The 25,067-nt window shown below is 40.0% G+C and overlaps 1 protein-coding gene across 2 annotated transcripts in view; it reads left to right on the forward strand.

Annotated features, from left to right (window-relative positions):
• Nucleotides 1-25,067, forward strand: part of KIAA0196 (KIAA0196 ortholog) — a 64,622-nt gene that overhangs the window by 1,006 nt on the left and 38,549 nt on the right. Inside the window, exons 2-10 of one of the 2 annotated variants that reach the window (XM_011938187.1) lie at nt 7,030-7,339; nt 7,794-7,939; nt 8,574-8,658; nt 9,282-9,382; nt 12,103-12,295; nt 14,510-14,662; nt 15,906-16,019; nt 17,630-17,801; nt 23,225-23,352. In XM_011938187.1, coding sequence (XP_011793577.1) covers nt 7,154-7,339; nt 7,794-7,939; nt 8,574-8,658; nt 9,282-9,382; nt 12,103-12,295; nt 14,510-14,662; nt 15,906-16,019; nt 17,630-17,801; nt 23,225-23,352 — 1,278 coding nt within the window. In that variant the 5' untranslated portion in view covers nt 7,030-7,153. The remainder of the gene's footprint in view (nt 1-7,029; nt 7,340-7,793; nt 7,940-8,573; nt 8,659-9,281; nt 9,383-12,102; nt 12,296-14,509; nt 14,663-15,905; nt 16,020-17,629; nt 17,802-23,224; nt 23,353-25,067) is intronic. The other variant, XM_011938189.1, reaches the window with a different exon arrangement.

The following is a 25,067-nucleotide window of genomic DNA, read 5'->3' on the forward strand; positions in this document are numbered from 1 at the left end:
GATTTGTGGAGATCAGTGCTTCCTTTATGGAACTGAGGTTTTGCGAAAGGCTAAATATAGACCTGCCTTCTTTTGTCCTCTGAAGAGGGTAAACAGTGTTTGTCCACGACAATTCGATTTCCTTAAGAAATATTGTTCTGCACTCTGGGTAATTGATATAATGATGCCATGCCTCATTCTTGAAAGCATGTCTTTTGATTAGGATTACTTCCCAAACTGAAAATCACAGTTCCATGCCAAATTCTTAAAAATGAAGTTACTGGCGCTTGTAAAAGAAAATAAGAAAATATAGTGGGATCTCTGAATTTCATGCCGATAGTAATACAACCTGTATTGAGAGAGCTGATCTTCAAGTTTTCTTAATCCCTAGCACGAAGAGAACCTCTGAAAGGATAATTTACCATAGCTTCTTCTACAGAGTTTATTTGGACCTAATTCTAAAGTGGTTTTTTTAAGACTTAACTGAGTCTTAACACTTTGTAAAGCCATCCGCATACCTTTTAGCTGCAACTTGATTAGGCATTTTTAATGATGGTTCTTAGATTCTGTTCTTCAGGACCAGTCCTTCAGCCAACGAGGGGGCTATTTAACAAATACTCTAGCCAAATTATATTTGTGTAAATTATGGAAATTCCGTTTGTTACATGGAAAATATAACTAGTCCAGGTTAGGAGGTCTAGTACATAAAATGTAGCTAAGTGATTTCCCTCTTTCATTTAATCTTGTTTTAACTTCTTCCATCTTCAAAAGCTTAGCAGGAGATGCTTGCATTATTAGAAATAGAAAACACAAGTACCCTTCATGGGGCCAAACAGATTACAAGCAGTGAGTTCATTTCACTAAAAGTATATTAAATATAACATAGTTTGCTTTTGCATTAAAAATTTAATATAAAGTTTATATATTGAATTTTAGAAAGGCGATTTATATAGGTAATAAAGACCCATAATATTTGTTTTACTATTGCCAAACATATTTGATTATTATTATCCTTCTCATGTTCTTTTAAAGTTGTCTACTGTGTAATTCTTGAGTAAGGACCTAAGGATTAAAATAAGAGGTTGACACACGAAAGTCTTGATTTCTGTCGTTATCCCAGACTGAAGCTTCCCTGAATGTGTGCATGCAGGTGCTGAGTCTGTCTGTCCTTCTGTATGTTGAGAGAGAGTAGAGTAAAGGGCAGGTAATATTACTTTGCTTTAAGATGTTTTTCCCAGGTCTACATTGTTGCCCTGTCATGGTATCCAAAATTGGGTAGCTCTTGGACCTGTTAATCATAGCTTGCCCTCCTCTTCATGAGTCTAGTGCAAGCTTGTCTAGCCTGAGGCCCACAGGCTGCATGTGGCCCAGAATGGCTTTGAATGTGGCCCAAGATAAATTTGTAAATTTGCTTAAAACATGAGTTTTTTTGTGATTTTTTTTTTTTTAAAGCTCATCAGCTATTTTTGGTGTTAGTGTATTTTATGTGTGGCTCAGGACAATTCTTCCAATATGGCCCAGGGAAGACAAAGATTGGACACTCCTGGTGTAAAGTTTCATCCTACTTAGACCTTCTGGGTTAGTTTGGTGGTCTTCAGAGGGCTTTAGGAGGCGACTGTTTTGCCCATTGTCCATTATTTCCCTTTTCCCTCTCTCCTTTCCCAAGCCAGACCATATCCATGGAGAAAATGAAATGAAATTATCTGAAATTCAGCCTGTTAGAGACCAGTGTGGTTTAACAAGCAAATATCACAGAGGAAACTACAAGAACTTGTTAATAATGTATGCCATAATGTGTATCAGAGGGTACCTTCATGAGAGTTCTAGTGGCTTCTTGGCTCTCAGACCCAATCCAGTCTACTTCTTCTGTTTCTGCCCCTAGCTGACTCTACTCCAGCCACTTTAGGCACCTTGCTGGCCATCTAGCACATTCCTGCCCTAGGACCTTTGCACTTACTTGTAACCTCTGCTTGGAATGCCATTCTCAGGATCATTATCTATTGCTGCACGATAAACTGTGCCAAAACCTAGTGGCTTAAGACAATAAGCTTTATAGTATCTATGGTCAGGAGGGTAGGGCATAGCTAGCTGCCTTTGGCTCTGGGGCTTTTAGAACATTGCAGTCAAGCTGGGAACAAGGGACTATGGTCTTATCTGAAGGCTGGACTGGGATTATAGGGATCTACTTTCAAGTTCACTCAGGTGGTTTTTGGCAAGGCTGAATTCCTTGTCATATGGGCTCCTGCACAGGGCTGTATCACACTGTGACACCTTGCTTCCCCTGGACTAGCAAGCTAGAGAGGATGACCAAGCCAGGAGTTAGTCTTTTCAATTTCTAATCTCAGAAGTGGTATCTTTCATTTCTATCCTATTTTTTCCCTTTCCTTTCCTTTTGTTTTTTTTTTGTTTTGTTTTGTTTTGTTTTTGAGATGAAGTCTCACTCTGTTACCCAGGCTGGAGTGCAGTGGTGCTATCTCGGCTCACTGCAAGCTCCATCTCCTGGGTTCAAGCGATTCTCCTGCCTCAGCCTCCCAAGTAGCTGGGATTATAGGTGCATGCCACCATGCCCGGCTAATTTTTGTATTTTTAATAGAGACAGGGTTTCACCATGTTGGCCAGGCTGGTCTTGAACTCCTAACCTCAGGTGATCCGCCTGCCTCAGCCTCTCAAAGTGCTAGGATTACAGGAATGAGCCAGCAAACCTGGCCCTATTCTCCTCTTTAGGAGGGAGTCAGTAAGTCAGCTTATACTCAAGGGAAGGAACCTACATAGGACATGAATACCAGGAGGCAGAGATCATTAGGGACCACTTTAAAAGCTGCTGACCCTACCCAGATATCCATACTGCTTGCTGTCTCATTTCCTTCTGACTTCTGCCCAAGGTCTTCTATGGAAACTAGCATATGCTCCATCCTTTATTATGCTTTTTCTTCACAGCACTTATCACAGCCTGATATATAAAGCTCACTTTCATAAATGTCAGGATACATCAAAACTTTTTCTTCTCCTTTTTACGAAATGTTTTCCCATGTTTTGTAATCACTCTCGCATTTTTCAGACATGAACTATTCTTAATAGCAAGAATCTCCTATACTTGACATGTGAGAAAATCCTTTTTTTTTTTTTTTGAGACAAGGTGTTACTCTCGCCCAGGCAGGAGTGCAGTGGCGCAATCATGGCTTACTGCAGCCTCAACCTCCAGGGCTCAAACAATCCTCCCACCTCAGCCTCCCTTGTCACTGGGACTACAGGCACACACCACCATACCTGACTAATATTCTTTTGATTTTTAGTAGAGACAAGGTCTCGCTATTATTGCCCAGACTGGTCTTGAACTCTTGAGTTCAAGCATTCTTCCTACCTTGGCCTTCCAAAGTGCTAGGATCACAGATGTGAGCCACTGTTGCCAAGCTTAAAAACATTTCTAAAGATTTTTCCCTCACCTACTTGTTGTTCCCTCACTGACTTCTAGTGGTTTTTAGGACATAGCTCTCTTTTTCCAAAGATAAGATGAATGGCACAATTCCTATAAGGAAAGTGTAATAATCAGAGGAAGCAGAGAGCTGAAAAGATGGGGATTGGAGGAAAACGCAGTAGTACAATACAGAAATAGCTACATGCACATTGTTATACAAAAGCAATGACTATATTGCACAGCATTATAGAAAATGAAATATCACAGTAACAACATCAGCATGCTGTTTAAATTGACAACTCGTACTGTTAGTCCTCAAAACTGAATCTCGGCACTATGACAAACTACCCCAGGGCTTATTTGCCCAAAACAATACCATATTTTAAAAATTTATCATGATCCTGTGGGTTAGGAATTGGGAAAAGGCACAGAGGGCTTGGCTGGCTGCAGAAGCTGAATAGCCTCTTCCCTTCTATGTCTAGCACTTCAACTAGGAGGATTTCAAGAGCTGGGGGCTGCGTGGACCAGGTCAACCCAAGTCACACGTCGGCGCTTCGGTTTCTGCTGTCTGCTGGCTTTCTTCATTCTTTTCTGTGTCAGGACTTTTCCCTCTCAGCATGATCTTTCCTCTTTGTAACTCCTGTGATCTCTCTAGCAAGATACCCAGACATCTGACATGGCAGCTTCGGACACCCGAAGAGAGCAAAAGGAGATACTGCCAGGCCTTCTCAAGGCTTGGGCCTAGAATTGGTAGAGAGTTACTTCTACAGTATTCTTTGGGTTGAAGGAAGGAAGATATAAACTGTTATGAGCTGAGTTGAGTCCCCCCAAAATTTCTATGTTGAATTCCTAACACTCAGTACCTCAGAATGTGACTGTATTTGGGGACAGGATTTTTAAGGAGGTGATTAAGTTAAAATGAAACCACTAGGATGGGTTCCAATCCAATATGACTAGTATCTTTCTAAGAAGAAGAACTTTGGACGCATACATTTTAAGAAGAGCAACTTTGGACACAGAAATTTACAAAGGAGGGCCAGGCTTGGTAGCTCATGCCTGTAATCCCAGCACTTTGGGAGGCTGAGATGGGAGGATCGCTTGAGCCCAGGAATTTGAGACTCCCCTGGGCAACATAGTGAGACCCCCATGTCTATAAAAAGAAATGAACAATGGGGAGGCCATGTGACGACACAGGAAGAAAATAGCCTGCTACAAGCCAATGAGAGAAGCCTGAGAAGAAAACAGTCCTACCAACACCTTGGTATTGAATTTCTTGCCTCCAGAATTGTGACAAAATAAATTTGGTTAAGTCACCCTGTCTGTGGTGCTTTGTTATGGCAGCCCAGCAAACTAATAAACAAACGCAATCCGGACTCACTGAGAGGGAAAATAAGGTTCAGCCCTTCACTTAAGGTGCTGTATGTGCTGACTTAATGGCAAGGAATGGTTGGGAGCCATCTTTGGAAACCAGTTACCACATTATTATAATCAGATTGCTTTCCTAGCCCCTAGAACTAAGAAAAATGATTGTTGCAGGGGAAGGCTCACAGACCTGAACAAGAAGGGTACTCAAGTCTGTGGGCAGAGGGGGAATGTAAGAAGTAGTAGCCTAATAAGACAAATTACCTACTTCAAGAACTTTCTGAAACCTCATCAAGTCCGAGGAGTTATTTCATTTGTGTAAGTCTTGCTTCCTTCTCCAGTCGCCCTTCACCTTCCACCATCTGCTCACCCCTGCTGTCTGCACTGGCTGTAGGAGGAAGCTAGTGGGAAGGAAAGGGATGGGTCAGGAAGCAGTTTTGTCGAGTCTCTGTGTTACAGAAGATGCTTAGAAGGCACAGCCTGGGTAGTGACATGCTCAAAGACATTTATGTGTATAGGAAAACATCACATGTATGTTTTGTTGATTGGTTGGTTTTCATTCCTGGTGACATCTTTTTTTCCCTTGTCCTTTTTACTTGGCTCCCGCCTCCCCTTCTCTCCCTGTTCTCTCTTTGACAGCTTGTGAGATCCCTTTGCATGTTTTAGAAATCAACCCTGTGTCTGCCGTTTGGATTTCAAATCCATCTTCTAAGTCATTTACCATAGAAAAGTTTTTAAGTGTTACATACTAAAATAGGTCATTCCTTTTAGATGCTAGGTTTCTTTCTCTAGCCCTGAATTCCTACATGTCACTTTACTAAAGATCACCCACTATAAGAATACCTGTCCCAGGGCAAGGTGGCAGGCGCCTGTAGTCCCAGCTACTCGGGAGGCTGAGGCAGGAGAATGGCATAAACCCGGGAGGCGGAGCTTGCAGTGAGCTGAGATCGGGCCACTGCACTCCAGCCTGGGCGACAGAGCGAGACTCCGTCTCAAAAAAAAAAAAAAAAAAAAAGAGTACCTGTCCCAACAGAACACCTAGTAAATGCTCCATACTGACAATTAAATGTATGTTATACTTCTTATTGCTTTATTGTAGTGACACACTCAAGCCCTTCATCTCTCTGATATTTTTTTTTCTTCAGGGCTTCTCTCTCTAACAGTATAGAAGGCAGCTAGAGAGGACAGACATCACCTCTTGCAGTCCTAGTATTGTTATTCAGGCACTCCTTTTACTTGTCAATGCCAAGGAATTCCTTGAGTTCCGCACAAAGGGCACAAAGATAAATACTGTTAATTTCCTGTTTACTTGCTGCGGTTTTCCACAAGACCAGTCATTCTCTACTATTTTAATGATCCTGGCTTCACATCAGAATCATCCGGGGAGATTCTTAAAAACAGAGATACTTAGGACTACCTCTAACCTACTTACCAGACTCTTAAAATGCTAGGTGATTCCCTTATGCAGCCAGGCTTGAGAACCACTGGACTAGAAGGTGAATTGTCTAAACGTCTTCATATCCAGCCTGGCAAAGAGATATTCATCAAGGAGTGGTTGGGTAAAGATCAATCCTTGCCTTCGAGAACTTTCAGAATGAGCTGTAAGCAACAGTAATATTCAGTATGCTAAGTGATCTAACCATCCTCAGAGAGTACATTGGAATACAAGAGAAACAAGTAATGGATTCTGCTAACAGTACTAGACACCTAAGTGCTGAATTTTGTGAGACTTTTGGACCAGTTTGATTTAGTATTTATAAATTATCTTCACAGAATTTTGTAGAACTTAGCATCTGTAATTTTAAAAGTAATCTTGGACGTGTTCATAGCTTAAGCTTGCAGTTCCATTTCTGGGAAATAATTGGACAAATGCCTCAAAATGATGTACAGGGATTTGTCTCTGAGCTCTCTTTATAGTGTTTGAAATTATTTGCTAATATATCGAGTAGTAGGAGATAGCTTGTATAATGAGGGTACATTGGAACCACACATGCCCAGTGGTTCCTTCTCCCTAGCTCAGAGATGAGCCGTAGCATATCTTTTTCCCAAGAGAAGTGACTAACATGTTGAAGAAGAGGCGAAGAGTGTTAACCTAGCAAAGCCCCTCCACATGGAAAATATGGAGAGTGGCAGATAAACACCCTTCCCCTATAAAGGAACTCATTATTTCTTACAATTTTTTTAGTGCGTTTGGGAGAAAAATGTGTTTCTTATGTGTACACATGTGCTTCCTTAAACAAATTGAGATTTTCACACTTTTTTTGGGGATACAGGTTCTTTAATGGAGCAGCCAATCTCTCTGCACACCTGGTTTCATCTAATAATCTACAGACACCAGCTCTGAGGCCAGTTAATCATCCCCAGTGTCCACGCACAGAATAGTCGGTCCTCCTCACAATGTTGGACTTTCTAGCCGAGAACAACCTCTGTGGCCAAGCAATCCTAAGGATTGTTTCCTGTGGTAATGCCATCATTGCTGAACTTTTGAGGCTCTCTGAGTTTATTCCTGCTGTGTTCAGGTTAAAAGACAGAGCTGATCAACAGAAATATGGAGATATCATATTTGATTTCAGCTATTTTAAGGTAATCTTCCTCAATAGCTTTTTTATTTGTTGTCTTTTCTACAAAAGCATGTTTTCTCTGGGAACCATGAAACTCTGTAAGGTTAAGTAATTATGGAAAAAGCTAAAGAGAAAAGCTTCTGGCCTAAAAGTAATATTAGCTACTAACTTGAAAATAAGTTGAAGGTGTTATGTGAACGCCCTAACACAATGTAATTGTATTTTTAAAACGTAACTTTGACATTTCACATTGAAGGGCCCCATACTTAAAAGCATGCTAATCTTAGGTCCAATTCAAATTCATTTCTCTCAAAGGAATTTTACATCTAGGCTTCTATTATCTTCATTACTTTCTGTTGCTCTGCTTTAAGTTTAGGATGTTTAAGAACGTAAGAACAAGTTTTTAAAAGACTATTTGGAAATTGTCACCAACAAGTATGCTTTTATTGACATTTCACGTGTGTTTTTTTTCTTAGGGTCCGGAATTATGGGAAAGCAAACTGGACTGTAAGCCAGAGCTACAGGATTTAGATGAAGAATTTCGTGAAAACAACATAGAAATTGTGACCAGATTTTATTTAGCATTTCAAAGTGTGCATAAATATATTGTAGACTTAAACAGGTATTGATCAATTTAGTAACAGCTTATTCTGGTGGTAAATAGTGGAGAGGGAAAAGGACACACAACGACGTGTAAATCTCTCTGAGTTACTATAAAATCTCCTAATTTAGTGTATACCGTATACAGTTGTCTTTTCCTTCCTGTGGCACTGGTCATCTTAAGAATTTTAAAATTTTACTGTCATGTCCTGCTCTTGTGAGGTGTCATAATAAACTTAGTTTATACTAAGTCATATGGTTTCCAATCCTGTTATTTATTATCATATTCTAGTGTATTATATGTGAGTGGGAAAAAGAACTTATTTTTATCATGAACTTTCTGTCCCTTATACAGTTCTGAAGAATTCATTACTCATTGACTTTTAAACTAGATATTCCATGTTCTTCTGCCTTTACTCCTAGATACTTGTAATTCACAAATCAGGACTAAGGAATATTTCTTTTACTTGGAACAGCCATAAATACCAAACTGTGGCCCTAAATCAGTTTATAAGACTGTGAGAGCATGAAGGACCATGAACTAGTGGAAGGCCAGAATGCCTGGCATCTTGCCTTATCTTTTAAGTCTTTCCTTCTTTAAAGATGTTAAAGTTTCTATTATAAATTAATAACTCGCTCTGGGATTTTATTTCTAGATATCTAGATGATCTCAATGAAGGGGTTTATATTCAGCAAACCTTAGAAACTGTGCTTCTCAACGAAGATGGAAAACAACTTCTGGTAAGTAATAGTGATTATTTAAAATGAAATTCAAGAATTTCAAACATAGTATCCCTTTTTTTTCTTCTAAGTCATAAATATAAACGAAATACCATTCTTTAAAGAGAAGCAAAATGAGCTTTTAATTATCTTCTAACTGGCAGGTCCATATCTGAGTTTGGAACATAGACTTTGAACAGAATTTAAAACAATTAAAAGTTATGTGGAAGTTATGAGCCTCCTCAGTGTAAGAATTCTGTCTTCTTTACTTTTTGCATCCCAGCCATCTGTCCTGGTACCTAGTACATACTGACCATTTAAGAAATGCTTATTGAATAAGTGAATGACTTTATGGTGAAGTGAATGACTTTATGATGAATAGGATGCTATTTTGGTGTCCCAAGCAAAATAGCCAAAATAGGCCAACTGAAAGATTATCACTGAATTAAAATCTATTTCACATAAACTTTTCAAGTCCCATTCTGCAAGAAAGTAAGAGCTCTTTGGAGGAAACCTACCTTTTCCTTGAAATCTAAAACTTTTTGGAGAAGTGTGAGCAAAGCGATATTTTTCATGATTACCGACTTTATTCCCTAAGAATGTATAATCTAGTGATTTTGGCTTTTGTCCTCTTCTCTTCTTAGTGTGAAGCACTGTACTTATATGGAGTTATGCTACTGGTCATTGACCAGAAGATTGAAGGAGAAGTCAGAGAGAGGATGCTGGTTTCTTACTACCGATACAGGTATTCCTGGGCTAGGACTCCACTTCCAAAACACTGCTGTTGGTAAAATGCGGTGTATGTCCCCATATTTCTTCTACTGCAAACAGCAGTAATCCAAGAATAGATAAGAAAGTATACGATTCTTCCAGGCACGGTGACTCACGCCTGTAATCTCAACACTTTTGGGAGGCCAAGGCCGGTAGATCATCTGAGGTCAGGAGTTCAAGACCAGTCTGGCCAACATGGTGAAACCGTGTCTCTACTAAAACTACAAAAATTAGCCAGTCGTGATGGTGGGCACCTGTAATCCCAGGTACTCAGGAGGCTGAGGCAGGAGAATCGCCTGAACTCGGGAGGTGGAGGTTGCAGTGAGCCAGGATCACGCTACTATACTCCATCCTGGGCAACAGAGCAAGACTATGTCTCACAAAAAAAAAAAGTATAAGATTCTTATCTCTTGTGAGCATATTGTAGGAATATAACAATTATGCCATAGTATATTTCATAATAGATTATAGATTATATAATCTATATATTACATATAAAATATTCTATATATTATAGATTATTAGAGGTATGGATTATGCTGTCCGTAATGATAACTCCAGTTTTAAAAAGGAGCCTGAATTGTGAACTTTCTTTACCTTGAGGCTAAATTTCAAAGAATATTAGAAATCTAATGAAGGTTGTTTTTGCTTTTGTTGTTTACGTTTTCAAATGTTACTCCTTGGCAGATATAAGGAAATGAGTGTGCTTTCTGTTGTCATTTTCAGTTTGATGACTTAGAAAAGTTGTCATTCAGAGTCAGGTTGAAAGTGAATTCTTTCCCATAATTACATAGAAACAAAAACAAATCAAGCAATAGCACATATCCACAAATCGTTTGTCGTGTATCTCTATACAGAACTATGATTCTTCGGAAAGTAAGGTCTTGAAAACAGGAACCATCTTAACCAACTTTTTAATTTTAGTGTCTAACACACAGGTTTTCAATTTGTTGAATGAGCTAAAAATGGAATACCAGGTCAATGTTGGAAATAGTCAAGATTCAGAGAAGAAAGTGTCAGTAAGGAGAAGTCAGTTAGGAGCTTGAGCTGAAGATGTAAAAAGTAGAATTAACATTTTCAAACTTAAAAATTAGGACAAAATAGACAAAGGAGAAGTGGGTTCTTTGGGGACATTATACTTTTGGCAATACCAGGTACTACTGTGTCCTCAGCAGGAAATTAATCTTAGGCTCCTCAACTAGCCTTTTCCTTTCAGCTGCATCAGAGTGTGAAGGGAGTGTTCTAGCAGTGTTCATTCGTGTCAGTTTGACCAAGCTGTTTTTAACATCCATGTTTTTAAAAATGAGATTTGAATGGCCTTTCCTATGTTTCTGAGAGTACCTGGAAAAACAAAAACTATAGACAGTGCAAAGAAGAAGAAAAAAATATTGGCTTACCTAGCCCAGTTTTGAAAATATGGCTTTGTCCCCCTTTGGTACAACAGCTAATTCATTAGAATGTGAGCATTCATTATTGAAGTGACACTGAACACCTCCAAGTCACAGTCGTGGCAAAAGAGATCCTTACAGCGAAGAGCAGGTCATCTCCAAGTCTAAGATTCTTTGAATCTAGTTCATTTCTTTCAGAGCTTACTATTCCACCTGGAAAAATCACAGACCTGTTTATTAGATCTCTGTAGAAGAAACAGCTTGCCAAGAAAAAAGTTAGTATACATTTCACTTTAAATTGACATGATATTTTAAAATTATTTTTTAATTTGTAAAATGTCAGGTTCACATTCTTTACCCACAATTTGCAAATCCAAAGAGCTCTGAAAAAATATATATACACGAGTACACACGCAGCACACATGTACATATACATAGTAATTCATTTCGCAGGAAAACCTGATCTAACCTGAAATCATTTGGAGTCAAAACTTGCCTGGAATAGGTATGAGGCTATGTATAGTCTTCACTTAACTCAGTTTTGTAAATATTTATAAATTTTCCTCCAGAATTATTCACTTATGTTGATCATGGGATGCCAATTCAGACACTGCTGGAGTGTTATATTGTATATGATCTATATGCCATATTGCTTTCTTATATTTGAGAAATACTATATTCTGAAACAAATCCAGTCCCAAGGATTTTGGAAAAGCGATTAGGGACATTTACATAGTACGAATACCCATCTTCTAAACAGGCTTTCAAAGATATAATTTCGAGGCTGGACATGGTGGCTCACACCTGTAATCCCAGCACTTTGGGAGGCCAAGGTGGGCAGATCAGTTGAGGTCAGACGTTCAAGACCAGTCCTGGCCAACATGGTGAAACCCCATCTCTACTAAAATACAAAAATTAGCCAGGCACGGTGATGGACGCCTGTAGTCCCAGCTACTCGGGAGGCTGAGGCAGGAGAATTGCTTGATCCCAGAGGCAGAGGTTGCCGTAGGCTGAGATCATGCCACTGCACTTCAGTCTGGGTGATAGAGCAAGATACCATCTCAAAAAAAAAAAAACAAAAAGTTTATATATACATAAATAGCAAGACTCCATCTCAAAAAAAAAATACATATATACACACATGTACATACACATAATTGTGAATCTTGAGGATATAGATGGACCTGTGGTCATATCTGATACTGTATTGAGTCAAAGTAGAATGGAATTCTTCTGCTTTGTTGGACTTTTCAGTTTCTAATATGTGTGGTTTGGGCCTTTGTTTCCCATTGTGAATATGACTCAGTGCTGCTCGATCTTCTGCTGATTCAAATATGGATGATATTTGTAAGCTGCTTCGAAGTACAGGTTATTCTAGCCAACCAGGTGCCAAAAGACCACCCAACTATCCCGAGAGCTATTTCCAGAGGGTGCCTATCAACGAATCCTTCATCAGTATGGTCATTGGTCGACTGAGATCTGATGATATTTATAACCAGGTGGGAATTAAATCTGTTAAGACCTATTAAGACTGTTTAACAGACTGATTTCACTTCCCTCTTTAATTACGCCTTTCCTTCCTTCTTTCCCAAAAGAGTAAAAGCAGCTAGAACCTTCTAAAACCTTTTGAGCTATGCCCCAGGATGATAAAGGAAAGAGGGTTATTAATTTTGGCAGAATCAGAGATTTCAGGGTGAAGATGGGATTTGAGCTATTGGGAAGAAGATGCATTCTTTTAGTCATTCATTCAAGAAATAGTTATTGAGTGTGTGATATGTGCCCATTCACGTGCTCGGTGCTGGGGACCCATCGCCGAGGAAGGCAGGCCGTGTCCCTGCCCATACTGAGCTTGTAGCTTAGGAAAGGCAGATGACAGGATTATAGTAAAGCAGGATGGGTGTCATCTTAGGGGAAGCACCGGGTGCCACTAGAGCATGCAGCAGTGGCAGCAACGTCACAACAGATGACAGAAGGAAGGTAAGAGGAGTGCCAGGAAAGGAGGCAGCCTGAGCAAGGCTGTAAAGATCATGCAGCATTTGAAAATCATCGCACTCCCCTTGCCAGTGTGTGTAGTATTCACTTCCTTTTAAAAAACACCAAAGAAAATTACCATTTGACTTCATTGTTCTGAAGAAAACGTAATTTTAGATGTTGTATTTTTAAATATTTGTAAAAATTATGATTAGGGAGTAAAGAGGCCTGTGATAACTGTGGATATCATTTATCACAGAATGAACCTGATCTGTGCAGTTCTTTAGGTAGCTTGTTAGGTTTTTGTGTGAACATGTTAAGTATAAATAAGAGGGTTTTTTTTGTTGTTGTTTTAAGACAATTCAAAATCAGAAGCTACCCACAGATGCCAGGTCTCTATAATAATTGTTGCCATTCATTGAGAATTCAGTCCAAACCAGCCACAAAGGAGGTCTTGTTCCTGTACTATTTTCTCTGTCCTCACAATAGCCCTGTAAAGTAGATGGCATTATCCCCGTGTTGCTGTTGAGAAAAATAAGGCTTGGAGAGCTTAAATAATTTCCTCAAGTTCCTGTTACTAAGTAGCAGAACTGTAATTTCAATTTGGTCTGTGTGAATTTAGAGCATCTCATTCCTGATTGCCTCTCATTCCACATCCTTCTGAAGGCAAGGTGTTTCCATTTCCTCCTTGCCCTATGATCTTTATTTTTATTAGCACAAGGGTTAAGCTGTGGTTGTGCTGTGTGTCCACCCCACTCTCTGTCCTGCACCTCCCCCATCCCTGGTCATGGCTGATGGATCAGATTCTGTCTCCAGGTAATTTGGAATTGGGCCTGAGAAACAGTTTCTGGATTGGAGTTTATCCACAACATGCAAAATACATGGCCTCATTCTGCCATGTATGTGGAGAGTAGCCTGGAGGGAGAGAAATTGAGCTGACACATCAAGGGGAGAAAGAGAGAAGGCATTCTGGTTCGCAGCCCCAGCCCCTTCCTGTGGCCTGGCCACATTCCTGCCTGCAGGTTTCATGTGACATGGCTATGTCTGTCCTTAAAACAATTTATCTCCTTTTTGCTTGTGGTAGCTCAAGGTGATATGTGCTTTGTGCATCCAAAAATTTCTAGTACATGAGGCGATGGACCCCTGGGGAACACCAGCATTTAAAAGGCAGAAGCTGAGGACTCAGCAAAGGAGATTGAGAAGAGAGAGTGGTATCTAGGAAACCAGAGGAGGAGAGATTTCATTCCTCAGAGAATTTAAGTGAGAGTCTTAAAAAGAAGGCATCGAATTGGATGGTTGTGAGGTCATGAGCAACCTTAGGGAATTCCACTGGGATGATGGTGGAGGTGAAATTTCAGTGAGTTGAATAATAAACAGAAAGTGAGAAAATAGCAACAGTGAGTAGAGCCTGTCAGTTCTAAGCATTTCTCCAATGGGAAAGATACAAAAATGAACAAGTGGTGGGAGACACAGGGATAGGACTTTTTTTTTTTTTTTTTTAAGAAAAGACTTAGAATTGCAGTAGTCAAGGGCTAGAAGAAGAGGATATTATGGAGTTAGGGATAAGGAAGAAGACCTTGGCAAGCAATGGCACAGTCTGAGAAGGGCTTCCAGTGTCCAGGATCCTGAAAGGTGGTGGGCTTTGGAGAAACTGATGTGTCTTGTAACCAGAGTTTAATTCGAGCATATCTACATGCAGATGTTGCCAAAAGCTTTCTGGGGGTGTCGTCTTAACATTGCAGGTCTCAGCGTATCCTTTGCCGGAGCATCGCAGCACAGCCCTGGCAAACCAAGCTGCCATGCTGTACGTGATTCTCTACTTTGAGCCTTCCATTCTTCACACCCATCAAGCAAAAATGAGAGAGATAGTGGATAAATACTTTCCAGATAATTGGGCAAGTATTGCTAATTTTTTTCCTCTACAGTAAATGTGTTAGAGAACTAACTGCCCATTCTTTTGGCCTTTAACCCAGAGGTTGTAATGTTGTAAATAATGGGACATAACATCACTTAGGTATAGTTGCTCTAAGTGTTTTGAGTATTTTTTAATTAGAACATGAAGGAATAAATGAGTCAGTAAAATTTCCTGAAGAACCCACTAGTCTTTTTCCAAAATGGATACTGTCAAGATTAAATCATTTATTAAAATATCTCTTGCTTTAGCTACTGAGATTACAACTAAGTTGTGTAAGAATTTGTTTATTCTTTTCTATTTTCTGATTCTAAGATAGCCGAATTCATCTAATTCGTCAGTTTGTGAATAGGAATTTCACTTTAATAATAAAGTTTTACCTATAAGCTAACTGTAGTGGGGTTACTAGAGTTTATATTATTGCAAGGATATGCTTGTACCTTTGTAAGCATTGTTTCATTTACAAATATTCTTATAGGAATAAAGCTTGCTTCATACTTAATATATATGAAATGAAATATATGAAAACAAAGAGGCTTTAACAAAATGCAGGGAGTTGGATTATATTCGCAGGTAGCAGATTTTGTTCTGCTTCTATATCAGCTATTGAATCACATTAACTATCTGTTATGAGGGCCCTTCAATTTATTGGTAGTATGAGAACAGCCTACATTAGGAAGTGATGGTTCCTGGCCAACTGTGAATCATATTGCTGAGCTCAGAGTTGAGCAACCAAGAGGAACACACTGATAGTGTGGCTTCATGTTCCTAAGTTTAATAAAGAAGTTTTGACCATGATACTGTAATTAAAAACATATTTATTATTAAGAAAGACCAAAATCCAGTTACATGAAACACATAAGATACACACCTGAAAAAATACCCTGGCATACTGAAAATGAAGGGATTTTAAAAAAGATATCCCAGGCAATTGCCAACCAATAAAACAACTTGTGAGAAAACATTAATATTACACAATAGAGAATTTCAAAAAGAAACGTTAATAGGTGTAAAGAGATCTTTACACCTATTAACATGAATTAACAATCAGAAACACTTACTTAACAATCAGGAACACTTACCTATATATTTGGAAAATCTTGGTTTTTCATTGGAATGGAGTTTAAACATGGAGTGGGCATTGCCTTCTATAACATTTTATGTATCCAACCCTTTGCCTTGAAGTGAGTAGGAATTTAACAGATACTGAATGTCTCCTCTTTCAGGTAATTAGTATTTACATGGGAATCACAGTTAATCTAGTAGATGCTTGGGAACCTTACAAAGCTGCAAAAACTGCTTTAAATAATACCCTGGACCTTTCAAATGTCAGAGAACAGGTAGGTTCTAATCTGGGGACATTCTATAATAACTGCAGGCCTAGTTTATGAAGTAGCAAATAAGCTAAGTAGATTTCCCGAGGAATTTGGAGGATACTCACTTAGACAATTTAATGCAATGATTAATAAAAGGCGAATTTTATGGGTTAGAATAGCATAGGTAATTGTACGTTTTTAAGTTACATAGTATATGTAAATTGGTGATTAGGATCCTGAGGAAGATTCAGTATAATCTAAGACAAATAAGCGTGGCGTATGCCCCAAATGACTTAGTTTACTTTTGCTTAAAGATTGTATTCTCATGGCCAGAGTTGGTTGTAGCAATAGCTGGAATTAATAATGTTTTTATGAATAGGATGAATGATGAAGATGGTAACTGAATATGGATAATATGTCCTGTCACTGTAATTTAAATTTATCATTTCTGATGTACTAAATAAGCAACAAGACTGAAGACATTCATCTTAAAGTTTAAATGGTTATATTCTATCTCTTTTGTTCTTACACAAGGCAGAAGGGAACACCCAAGTAAGTAGAGGAATAAAGATAAAATCTTGGGGAGCATAGTTAATATTTTTAAATGGTTATGTTCCTCATCCTGGCACAGTTACTGAGTTTCCTGTGTGAATAAAACAATATTGACTCAAAAAACTTCATCATGTTTTATTCAAATAAATTGAATTCCATAAATAATGCACAAAATAATTTCAATGTTGGCACATCTCCTGGAAATATATTAGAGAAAGTGACACTTTGATACTTACCAACATCAGAACATTAATTTTTCATTGCTAAAATCCCTTTCTAAAATTGCATTTTCTCATTTGTGACATTTTTAAGAGGTTTCTTGATACCATAGATTTCAACTAACTTGACGAGGTTGATGATGTTTAACATTTGACTTGCTTTAAGTAAAGCAGAATAACCAAAATTTCCAAAAAGCTGGTTTGGAAATTCATTTTTTATATACTAAGGTGCATTTTTTGCTAAGCTTTCATAAGCGTATAGAAGAAGTCTTATATTTTAAGTGTTTCTGCTCTGTTCTGCCTTCTTTGTCAACAGTATTAGCAAGAACAAGCAATTGAACTTCTGTTCTTATTTTCTTTTTCATCTAAGTTAAGAATAGAAGAGTTCTGAGGAACCACCTGGTCCAAGTCTCCATCTGAAATTTGAAGAAACCAATACACGGGGGTTAAGCCCCAAGTCACACCAAAGTTTAATCACAGCCAGAACTAGGATGTAGTCTCAGAATTCTAAGTTCAGTGCTTTTTTTCAAATGTGTTCAATAAGCCAGTTGTCTTTGAGCCCTATAAGTATAGTCCATATGTTCATCTTATATAGAAATGTTATCTTTGAACCCTAGAACTATAGTCCATATGTCATTCATCTTATATAGAAATTACATAAAAATGTTAATGTTTGAGCCCTATAACTGTAGTCCATATGTCATTCATCTAATAGAAATGTTATCTTCGAGCCCTATAACTGTAGTCCATATGTCATTCATCCTATATAGAAATGTTACTATTTGTCAGTGAATTCATTTGAATGTGATTTATTTTCAAGATAAATGACTTTTTAAATGTAATTGAGGTTTTTTATTTGTCAAGGCAAGCAGATATGCTACTGTCAGTGAAAGAGTTCATGCTCAAGTGCAGCAGTTTCTAAAAGAAGGTTATTTAAGGGAGGAGATGGTTCTGGACAATATCCCAAAGCTTCTGAACTGCCTGAGAGACTGCAATGTTGCCATCCGATGGCTGATGCTTCACACAGCAGACTCAGGTAATGCACAAAAGGGGTGGCCATTTATATTGCTCCATATAAAGACTCAGAATCAGGACCTACTTCATGAGGTAAAATGATGTAGCAGGGAGAGAGGCCTTGAATGAGAAAGCTTTTTAAAGTTAGTCGTTTTTTGTCCACTTGGATAGGCCACTAGCGTACCTGAAAAGCTCTCCCCTGTCCCGTACTGTTAGATGCTGGGGAATAAGAGGATGTTTAGCTCTCATGTTCAAGAGCTTGTCACTGATGAGACTGGGGAGATCAAATGTAGACATATGAAAAGATAGAACTGCAGATCTGTGGTAGGCAAATAATGCCTTCCAGCCCATGCCCAAAGATGTTCATGCCCTAGTCCCTGAACCAGTAGATATATTATGTGGAAAGCAGGGATTGAGATTGTCTATTAGCTGACATTAAAGTAAGGAGGTGTTTCTGGATTATCCCAGTGAACTCAATGTAATCATAAGGGTCCTTGCTGGGTGTGGTGGCTCATACTTGTAATCCCATCACTTTGGGAGGCCAAGTCAGGAGGAGAGCTTGAGCCTAGGAGTTCAGAACCAGCCTGGGTAACATAGTGAGACCCCCTCTCTACAAAAAGTAAAAAAATTAGCTGGGCATGGTGGCATGCACCTGTAGTCCTAGCTACTCGGGAGGCTGAGGTGGGAAGATCACTTGAGCCTGAAAGGTTGCAGCTGCATTGAGCCAAGATCATGCTACTGCACTGCAGCCTGAGTGACAGAACAAGACCATGTCTCAAAAAATATTATTAAAATAAGAGCCCCCCACCCCCTGGTTTTTTTTTTTAGACAGGATCTCAAGTCCCCCAGGTTTGAGTGCAGTGGCACAATCTCAGCTCACTATAGCCTCGACCTCCTGAGTTCAAGTGATACTCCTTCCACAGCCCTTGCAAGCAGCTGGGACTACAGGCAAGTGCCACCATGCCTGGCTAAGTTGTTTGTATTTTTTGTAGAGACAGTGTTTCACTATGTTGACCAGGGTGGTTTCAAACTCCTGAGCCCAAGCAGTCTGCCCACCTCAGCCTCCCAAAGTGCTAGGATTACAGGCCTGACCCACCACACCCAGCCTATAAATAGGGGTCCTTAAATCAGGAAGAGGGAGGCAGAAGTGTCAGAACCAGAGAGATAGCAAAAACTTGACTGGCCGTTGCTGGCCTTAAGGATGGAAGGGGCCACAAGCCAAGGAATACAGGCAGCCTTTAGCAGCTGAAAACAGCAAGAAAACAGACTTTTCCCCTAGAATGTCCAGAACGAGCCCAACCCAGCCATCACCTTGATTTTAGCCCAGTGAGCCCCATCTCAGATTTGTCACTTCTAGGATGGTGAGAGAATAAATTTCTGTTGTTTTAAGCCACTGAGTTTATGGTAATTATTAGAGCAGCAATGGGAAACGAATTCAAGGTCCAAGGCAGTAAACAGACACCAGGTGTGTCAAACAGACATTTGGTGTGGTTTGAGTTCAGAGTAGAGAGGCAAACGTTGCTTGGGATGGGGAGCAGAGGAGGTCAGGAAAGCCCCATACAGGAATCAGGAGCCAACCAGGCCTGTGATGAGGTTTTGAAGCAAAAACCAGAAGAAATTCTCAACTGCAGAAATGATGGAATAAGTGATACAATTTTGGAAGTACAGAAAAACACATGGGCCCACTGAGTTGATGACCTGGCTGGACCAGAGTGCTCGTTTAGGGTCGACTGGGTCTTAGCCTTTTATGGGTCGTGGTCTCCTTCGAGACCTTCTAGCCACACAGTTTGACCATCAAGTTCAGATTGTGAGAAACGCCTCAACCTCTGGTTTAAGGGTAGAAAAATAAGTAAGTTGAACTAACATCTCTGAGCTTGTTCAGGGCTGACACAATTTCTTATTCTTAGTAAATGCTGGATCAATACTAATTAACCAATACCTTCCCTCATCCAGGGCTGTATACCCCTACCCCTAAGAGGTGTGTCATTCAGCAGGCCTGTAAAGCCTTCTGCTTTTTGTTTTTCACTCAACCAACTTCCCTTGAGGACCAGCTCTGAGACAGGTGCTGTGTGCAGCACTTCTTTGTTCTTTCAGATAAGACTATGTCTCTTTAAAAAACTGCACACGAGATTCCTCTGTAGCCTCCCTTTGTAACATGGCAGCCCCTGTCTCACAGCTGTTCCAGCCAAGATGACTTCACAGTCCCTCTGGCTACCGTCTGCTTCCACTTCCTATGGGTGGTCCACAGTGAAAACAACAGTTGGACTTCCTCATCCTTCGTATCTTTGAAAATGTGTGGAGTTTCCCCTCAGCCTTCTCTCCAGCTTCTTAAACCTTTATCCTGAGAGCTGCTTTCCAGTTTGTTTCGTCATCTTGCTTGTTGGCCCATATCCATTTACAATTTACCCACAGTATGAACACCATGGCTGGAGTTTTTAATCCCTGAATCTGTTTTTAATTAGTTGAGTTTATTTTTTACATAAACTCCAGTTCTAATTTGAGGATTTTACTACATTGACTCAGCTTTTAATCTTCTTTACCAAAAGTCTTGCATTCACAAGCGTATAAACAACTCAAGCCCTCACTTTATCCTGTCATAAAACCAACTGGGGTTTTCTAGTGACTCAGCCTCATCTTCATCTTCTGTGTGACCCTGCCTGAGGGCCCTGCCTGTGTTCGGAAAGCCAGTAGTCTCCTGAATTTGCACCCATGCCAGGGACAACCTTGGCTTGCCAGAGGTCTGTGGTTTTATCTTCAGCCACATTTGTCTTTCATTTTTGTGCCTGGCAGTTGTCTGACTGATTGCACAGGGTCATAATTTATCAGAAACAAATGATTGGCCTATCTGATTGTGAGTCACATGTGGGAAAAGTAACCGCTTGGTTAACTTTTATGGAATTTCAGTCATGGTGTACAGAAAAGCGGGCCTATTCTCAGATTGCCTCCTGTTGCGTTGCTGGAGGCATTTCCCAGTCTTAGGATGCTTGTACAGAACCTTGTGAAGAAATATTCTCTGAGGAAATATGGGATGAGAAAGGCTGGCTGGCTGCTGAAGTTTGACCCCAAAGTTCTGATGGCTCTACAGTTCTCTGGACGTGAATCCTTAAGGGTCAGATCTGAGAGAGATGGTCAGGCCCTGGGAACTCCAGAAGCAAACCTGGTTTATACCAAAAAGCTCAATGTTAAAGCACATTGAGGTATATAGAGTGTTTGTCCAACCACTGGGTACTTAACATTCCCTATGCAAACATGAAAGCAGATTAAAATCAGGAGATTTCTAGTTTAATTAAAATTAGTGTAAAGACAACTGGAACTCCTTCCGAGTTTGATTTTTGTTTAGTTAGGTAAATATGGAGCTGAGAATTTCCTCTTTGTGTAATCAGTGTCACCGATTCCAATATATTTCTTCCCAGATAGTTCTGGCAAATTCATGAAAAATCAGAACTCTATGGTTTCCTATGAAAACTGAGCCTCTTTTCCAGGTTGTCAGGAGTCTCCTCCTGATGGAGTAACTTAGAAATCAGCATATAAGGTGACCTTCCACAGGCTTCATCATAACTAAAGCACCAAAACCACCCATGACATATACCTATACAACATTGTTGTTCTGTACTTGCCAGACATCCTGAGATATTGATGGGGGCAGGACTAGGAAGGCAGGAGGGTGTACATGTAATACTAGTATAACTACCATGGACCTTATACCTATCAGCTGTGAACTTGTTGACAAAGTCTGTTTAAGTCTTAGAGTTTTTATTTTGACTTTGACTTTATGTGTCTTTGTTCATTTTCTGCTGCTATAGCAGAATACCACAGAGTAGGAAGTATATAAAGAAGTTTATTTGGCTCACAGTTCTGGAGGCTGGGAAGTCCAAGAGCATGGTGCCAGCATCTAGCAAGGGTCAATAGATGCCAGATAGGCAGAAAGACAAGAAAGTGGGTGCAAGAGAGAGCTCACTTTTATAACAAAGCCACGGTTGCAATAACTAACCCACTCCCGGGGTAATGGCATTAATCCATTCATGAGGGTGGACCCCTCATAACACAATTGCCCCCCGGGGCTCTACCTCTTAACACTGCCACAATGGCAACCAAGTTTCTAACATGAACTTTTGGAAGACACATTCAAACCACAGCAGTAGCTTTGCCTTGTATTTTTGCCTTATTCTACTTATTCTTTATTAGATAAATAATTTGCCTTATAAACCAGTCTAAGCAAATATCAGTATTTTTTATTCTATTCTTTTCTTTTAACTTGGCGTTTATTTCATTTGAAATGGTTTAGCTTGGCTGATAGGATGACCTAAGAATGAGGACATCCAGTATTTTTACCTTTGGTCAATCACTGCCTAATTTTGTGACCTTGGCCTAGTTGCGTTAAGCTCCCTTTGCCTGGGTAGTGGATAGTTGAGAAAACTGAGTGCCGGCCATGCCCTCTGGCCTTTACAAGGAGCAGGATGGCCACAGGTCTGCTGCTTCTTGTTTGGGGGTCCCTCGTCTGTGTGTGAGGAGCCTGTCCTTGTTGTGTCAGGCATTCCCCACGACCATTCCGGCTTCAGTGATTCACCACAGAGACACAGAGGACTCAGCATCTAGTAGTACTCACGGCTATGATTTATTATAGCGAAAGGATAGACGGCAAAATCTGCAAAGGAAAAGGGCACATGGGGTGAATTTGGAGGAATAAGGCACAACCGAGCATCCTCTCCCAGTGGAGTCCCACAGGGCACACTTAATTCCCCCAGCAGTGAGTCGTGACAATGCATATGAAGTGTTGTCAACCAGGAAAGCTCATTAGACTCAGCTTCCTTCGGTTTCTATTGGGGGCTGCTCATTTAGGTAGCCTCTGCCCAGCACGTACCAAAGTTCCAGACTTCCAGAAGGAAAACGTTTGTACAAACATTTAAGGCTCAGTGAGCTGATCTTGTGAGTTCTCAAAATGATGGCAGCTCTTCACGAAATTCAAGTTCCCAGATGCCAGTCAAGAGCCAACCTTGCAAACAGGCCTCTCTAGGGATAGCGGTCCATTACTGAATGGCACGGATCAATGCCTAAAGCAAAAGCAACTCCAACAGACAGGACATGAGGAAGCCACCCAGCTATGAAGTATGAAGTAGTACAACGAGGCTCTGCCCATTCATTTTAGGCAGTTGCTATAAACGAACCACAGAATGCTCACAAAATTTGGAAACACTGTTCTGCAGCTTGCTTTTTTTCATTCAACAGTCTTTCAAGGATGACACTCCGTGTCAGTTTCAACTGTCATTTAACAGTTTAATTGTACTCCATGGCATAGATATACTATATTTCACCATCTTTTATTGATAGACATTTTGCTAATTACTTTTTAAATGGTTAAAATGAAGGAAGATATTTAAGAATTTATTTATTTCATAGATATTTTCTACACATTTAGTAAGCAGATAACACTTTTCCTATTTCTAGCCTGTGACCCAAACAACAAACGCTTTCGTCAAATCAAGGACCAGATTCTAACAGACTCTCGGTACAATCCCAGGATCCTCTTCCAGCTGCTATTGGATACTGCACAATTTGAGTTTATACTCAAAGAGGTAAAAATATTTGAATGAATATCACCACAGTCTTAGCTTTTTTATGCTTAAAAATATTAAAAAAAAAAAAAAGACTAGGATTACTTGCTCTGTCTCTGATTCAGGTACAGATTCGAGCTGTTGAGATAGTTCTTATAGTAAAAGAACAGGAATAAACATTTAACAAGCATGTAATGCCTCCTTTCACTGGGCATACAGTGATGGGGAAAAGGTACACAAGATGGTAGAGGTTATAGCCTAATGGGGAATACAGACATTAATTAAAGAATCACTATAGGCCAAGTGCAGTGGTTCATGCCTATAATCCCAGCACTTTGGAAGGCCAACGTGGGCAGATCACCTGAGGTTAGGAGTTCGAGACCAGCCTGGTCAGCAAGCTGGTGAAACCTTGTCTCTACTAAAAATACAAAAGTTAGCCAGGCATGGTGCACGGCTATAGTCTCAGCAACTGGGGAGGCTGAGGCATGAGAATCAGTTGAACCTGGGAGGCGGAGGTTACAGTGAGCCAAGATCGCACCACTGCACTCCAGCCTGGGCAACAGAGTGATAACTTGTCTCAAAAAAAAAAAAACAAAAAAAAACACACTAATAAAAATGTAAATACAAACTCAGATATTTGCTCTGAGGGAAAGGAATGTAGTTCTCCAAGTACCTAAAATAAAGTATCCTGTCGCATCCTGGTAGACTTGCATGAGAAGAGACACAAGAGCTTCTGAAGGGGTCTGGGGAAGGGATCTGTTAGTGTTAGCTAGACAAAGGTAGGGAGTGTGATGCAGAACATTCCAGTGACAGGAAGAATATCAAGTCTTCTTGGATGAGGAGGAGCATAAACAATTCAAAGACCTGAAAGACCAGTTGGCTAGAGGGGAGTGAGAGAAAGGTAGTGTGAAATGAGGCTGAAAGGTAGTCAGGAGTCAGCTCATACTAGGCCTTGCAGGACTTTGGTCTTTATCCTAGGAGCCATGAGAACCACCGAAAAGGGATTAAATAGGGTGGGTGATTTGCATTTGTACAAGGTCATCTTGAGGACTTTAAGGCATCTGAGTTCACTGAAGAAAATGGCTGAGGTTAGTCTTACCTCTAAAGAAGCCTATATGGGCATAATAAAAATGATGGGTACCTGGGAATGCCCAGGTTTTAAAACCAGTAACCCTGGGGGCTTGGATCAGGTGGGCCCAGGAACTAGCCCGGACATTTATACCCATTTGGAACAGATCCTCATCTCGCTTCAGTTTGGTTGCTGGTGTACTAGATGTTTCTTGATCTTCTAGGTGTCTGAGGACACTATATTCCCCTACTAAGTAGCTCAGAGAAAGTAGGTGCTGACTACTAACATAATGATAATGCCTGTGCTGAGTGTTTTCAGTGATTTGTCTGGGTATAATTTTATCAAATCAGATAAATGCCGCTCCTTTTTAATCTATTAATAATGGTTTCCCTCTGAATAGCAAATAGTTATTGAATACCTACTCTATTTGCTAGGTGCTGGAAATGTAAATATGAACAAAGTATGTCCCTACCATCTAGGAGCTGTCCTGTTAGTATAGTGGGGGAAGAAAGACAGATTAAGCCAAGGTGAAAAAGCAGGAAAGATCCAAGAACAGGAACCAGGTCAAAGCAAAAGTGGCCTTTCAAAGGCAAGTGAAAAAATGCCCACAAGGAAGAAATGCCCAGTCGAGCACAGTGTCTCATGCCTGTAATCCCAGCACTTTGGG

The sequence above is a fragment of the Colobus angolensis genome, unplaced genomic scaffold (assembly GCF_000951035.1).
Source record: "Colobus angolensis palliatus isolate OR3802 unplaced genomic scaffold, Cang.pa_1.0 Scaffold17, whole genome shotgun sequence".
NCBI classification, from domain to species: Eukaryota; Metazoa; Chordata; class Mammalia; order Primates; family Cercopithecidae; genus Colobus; species Colobus angolensis.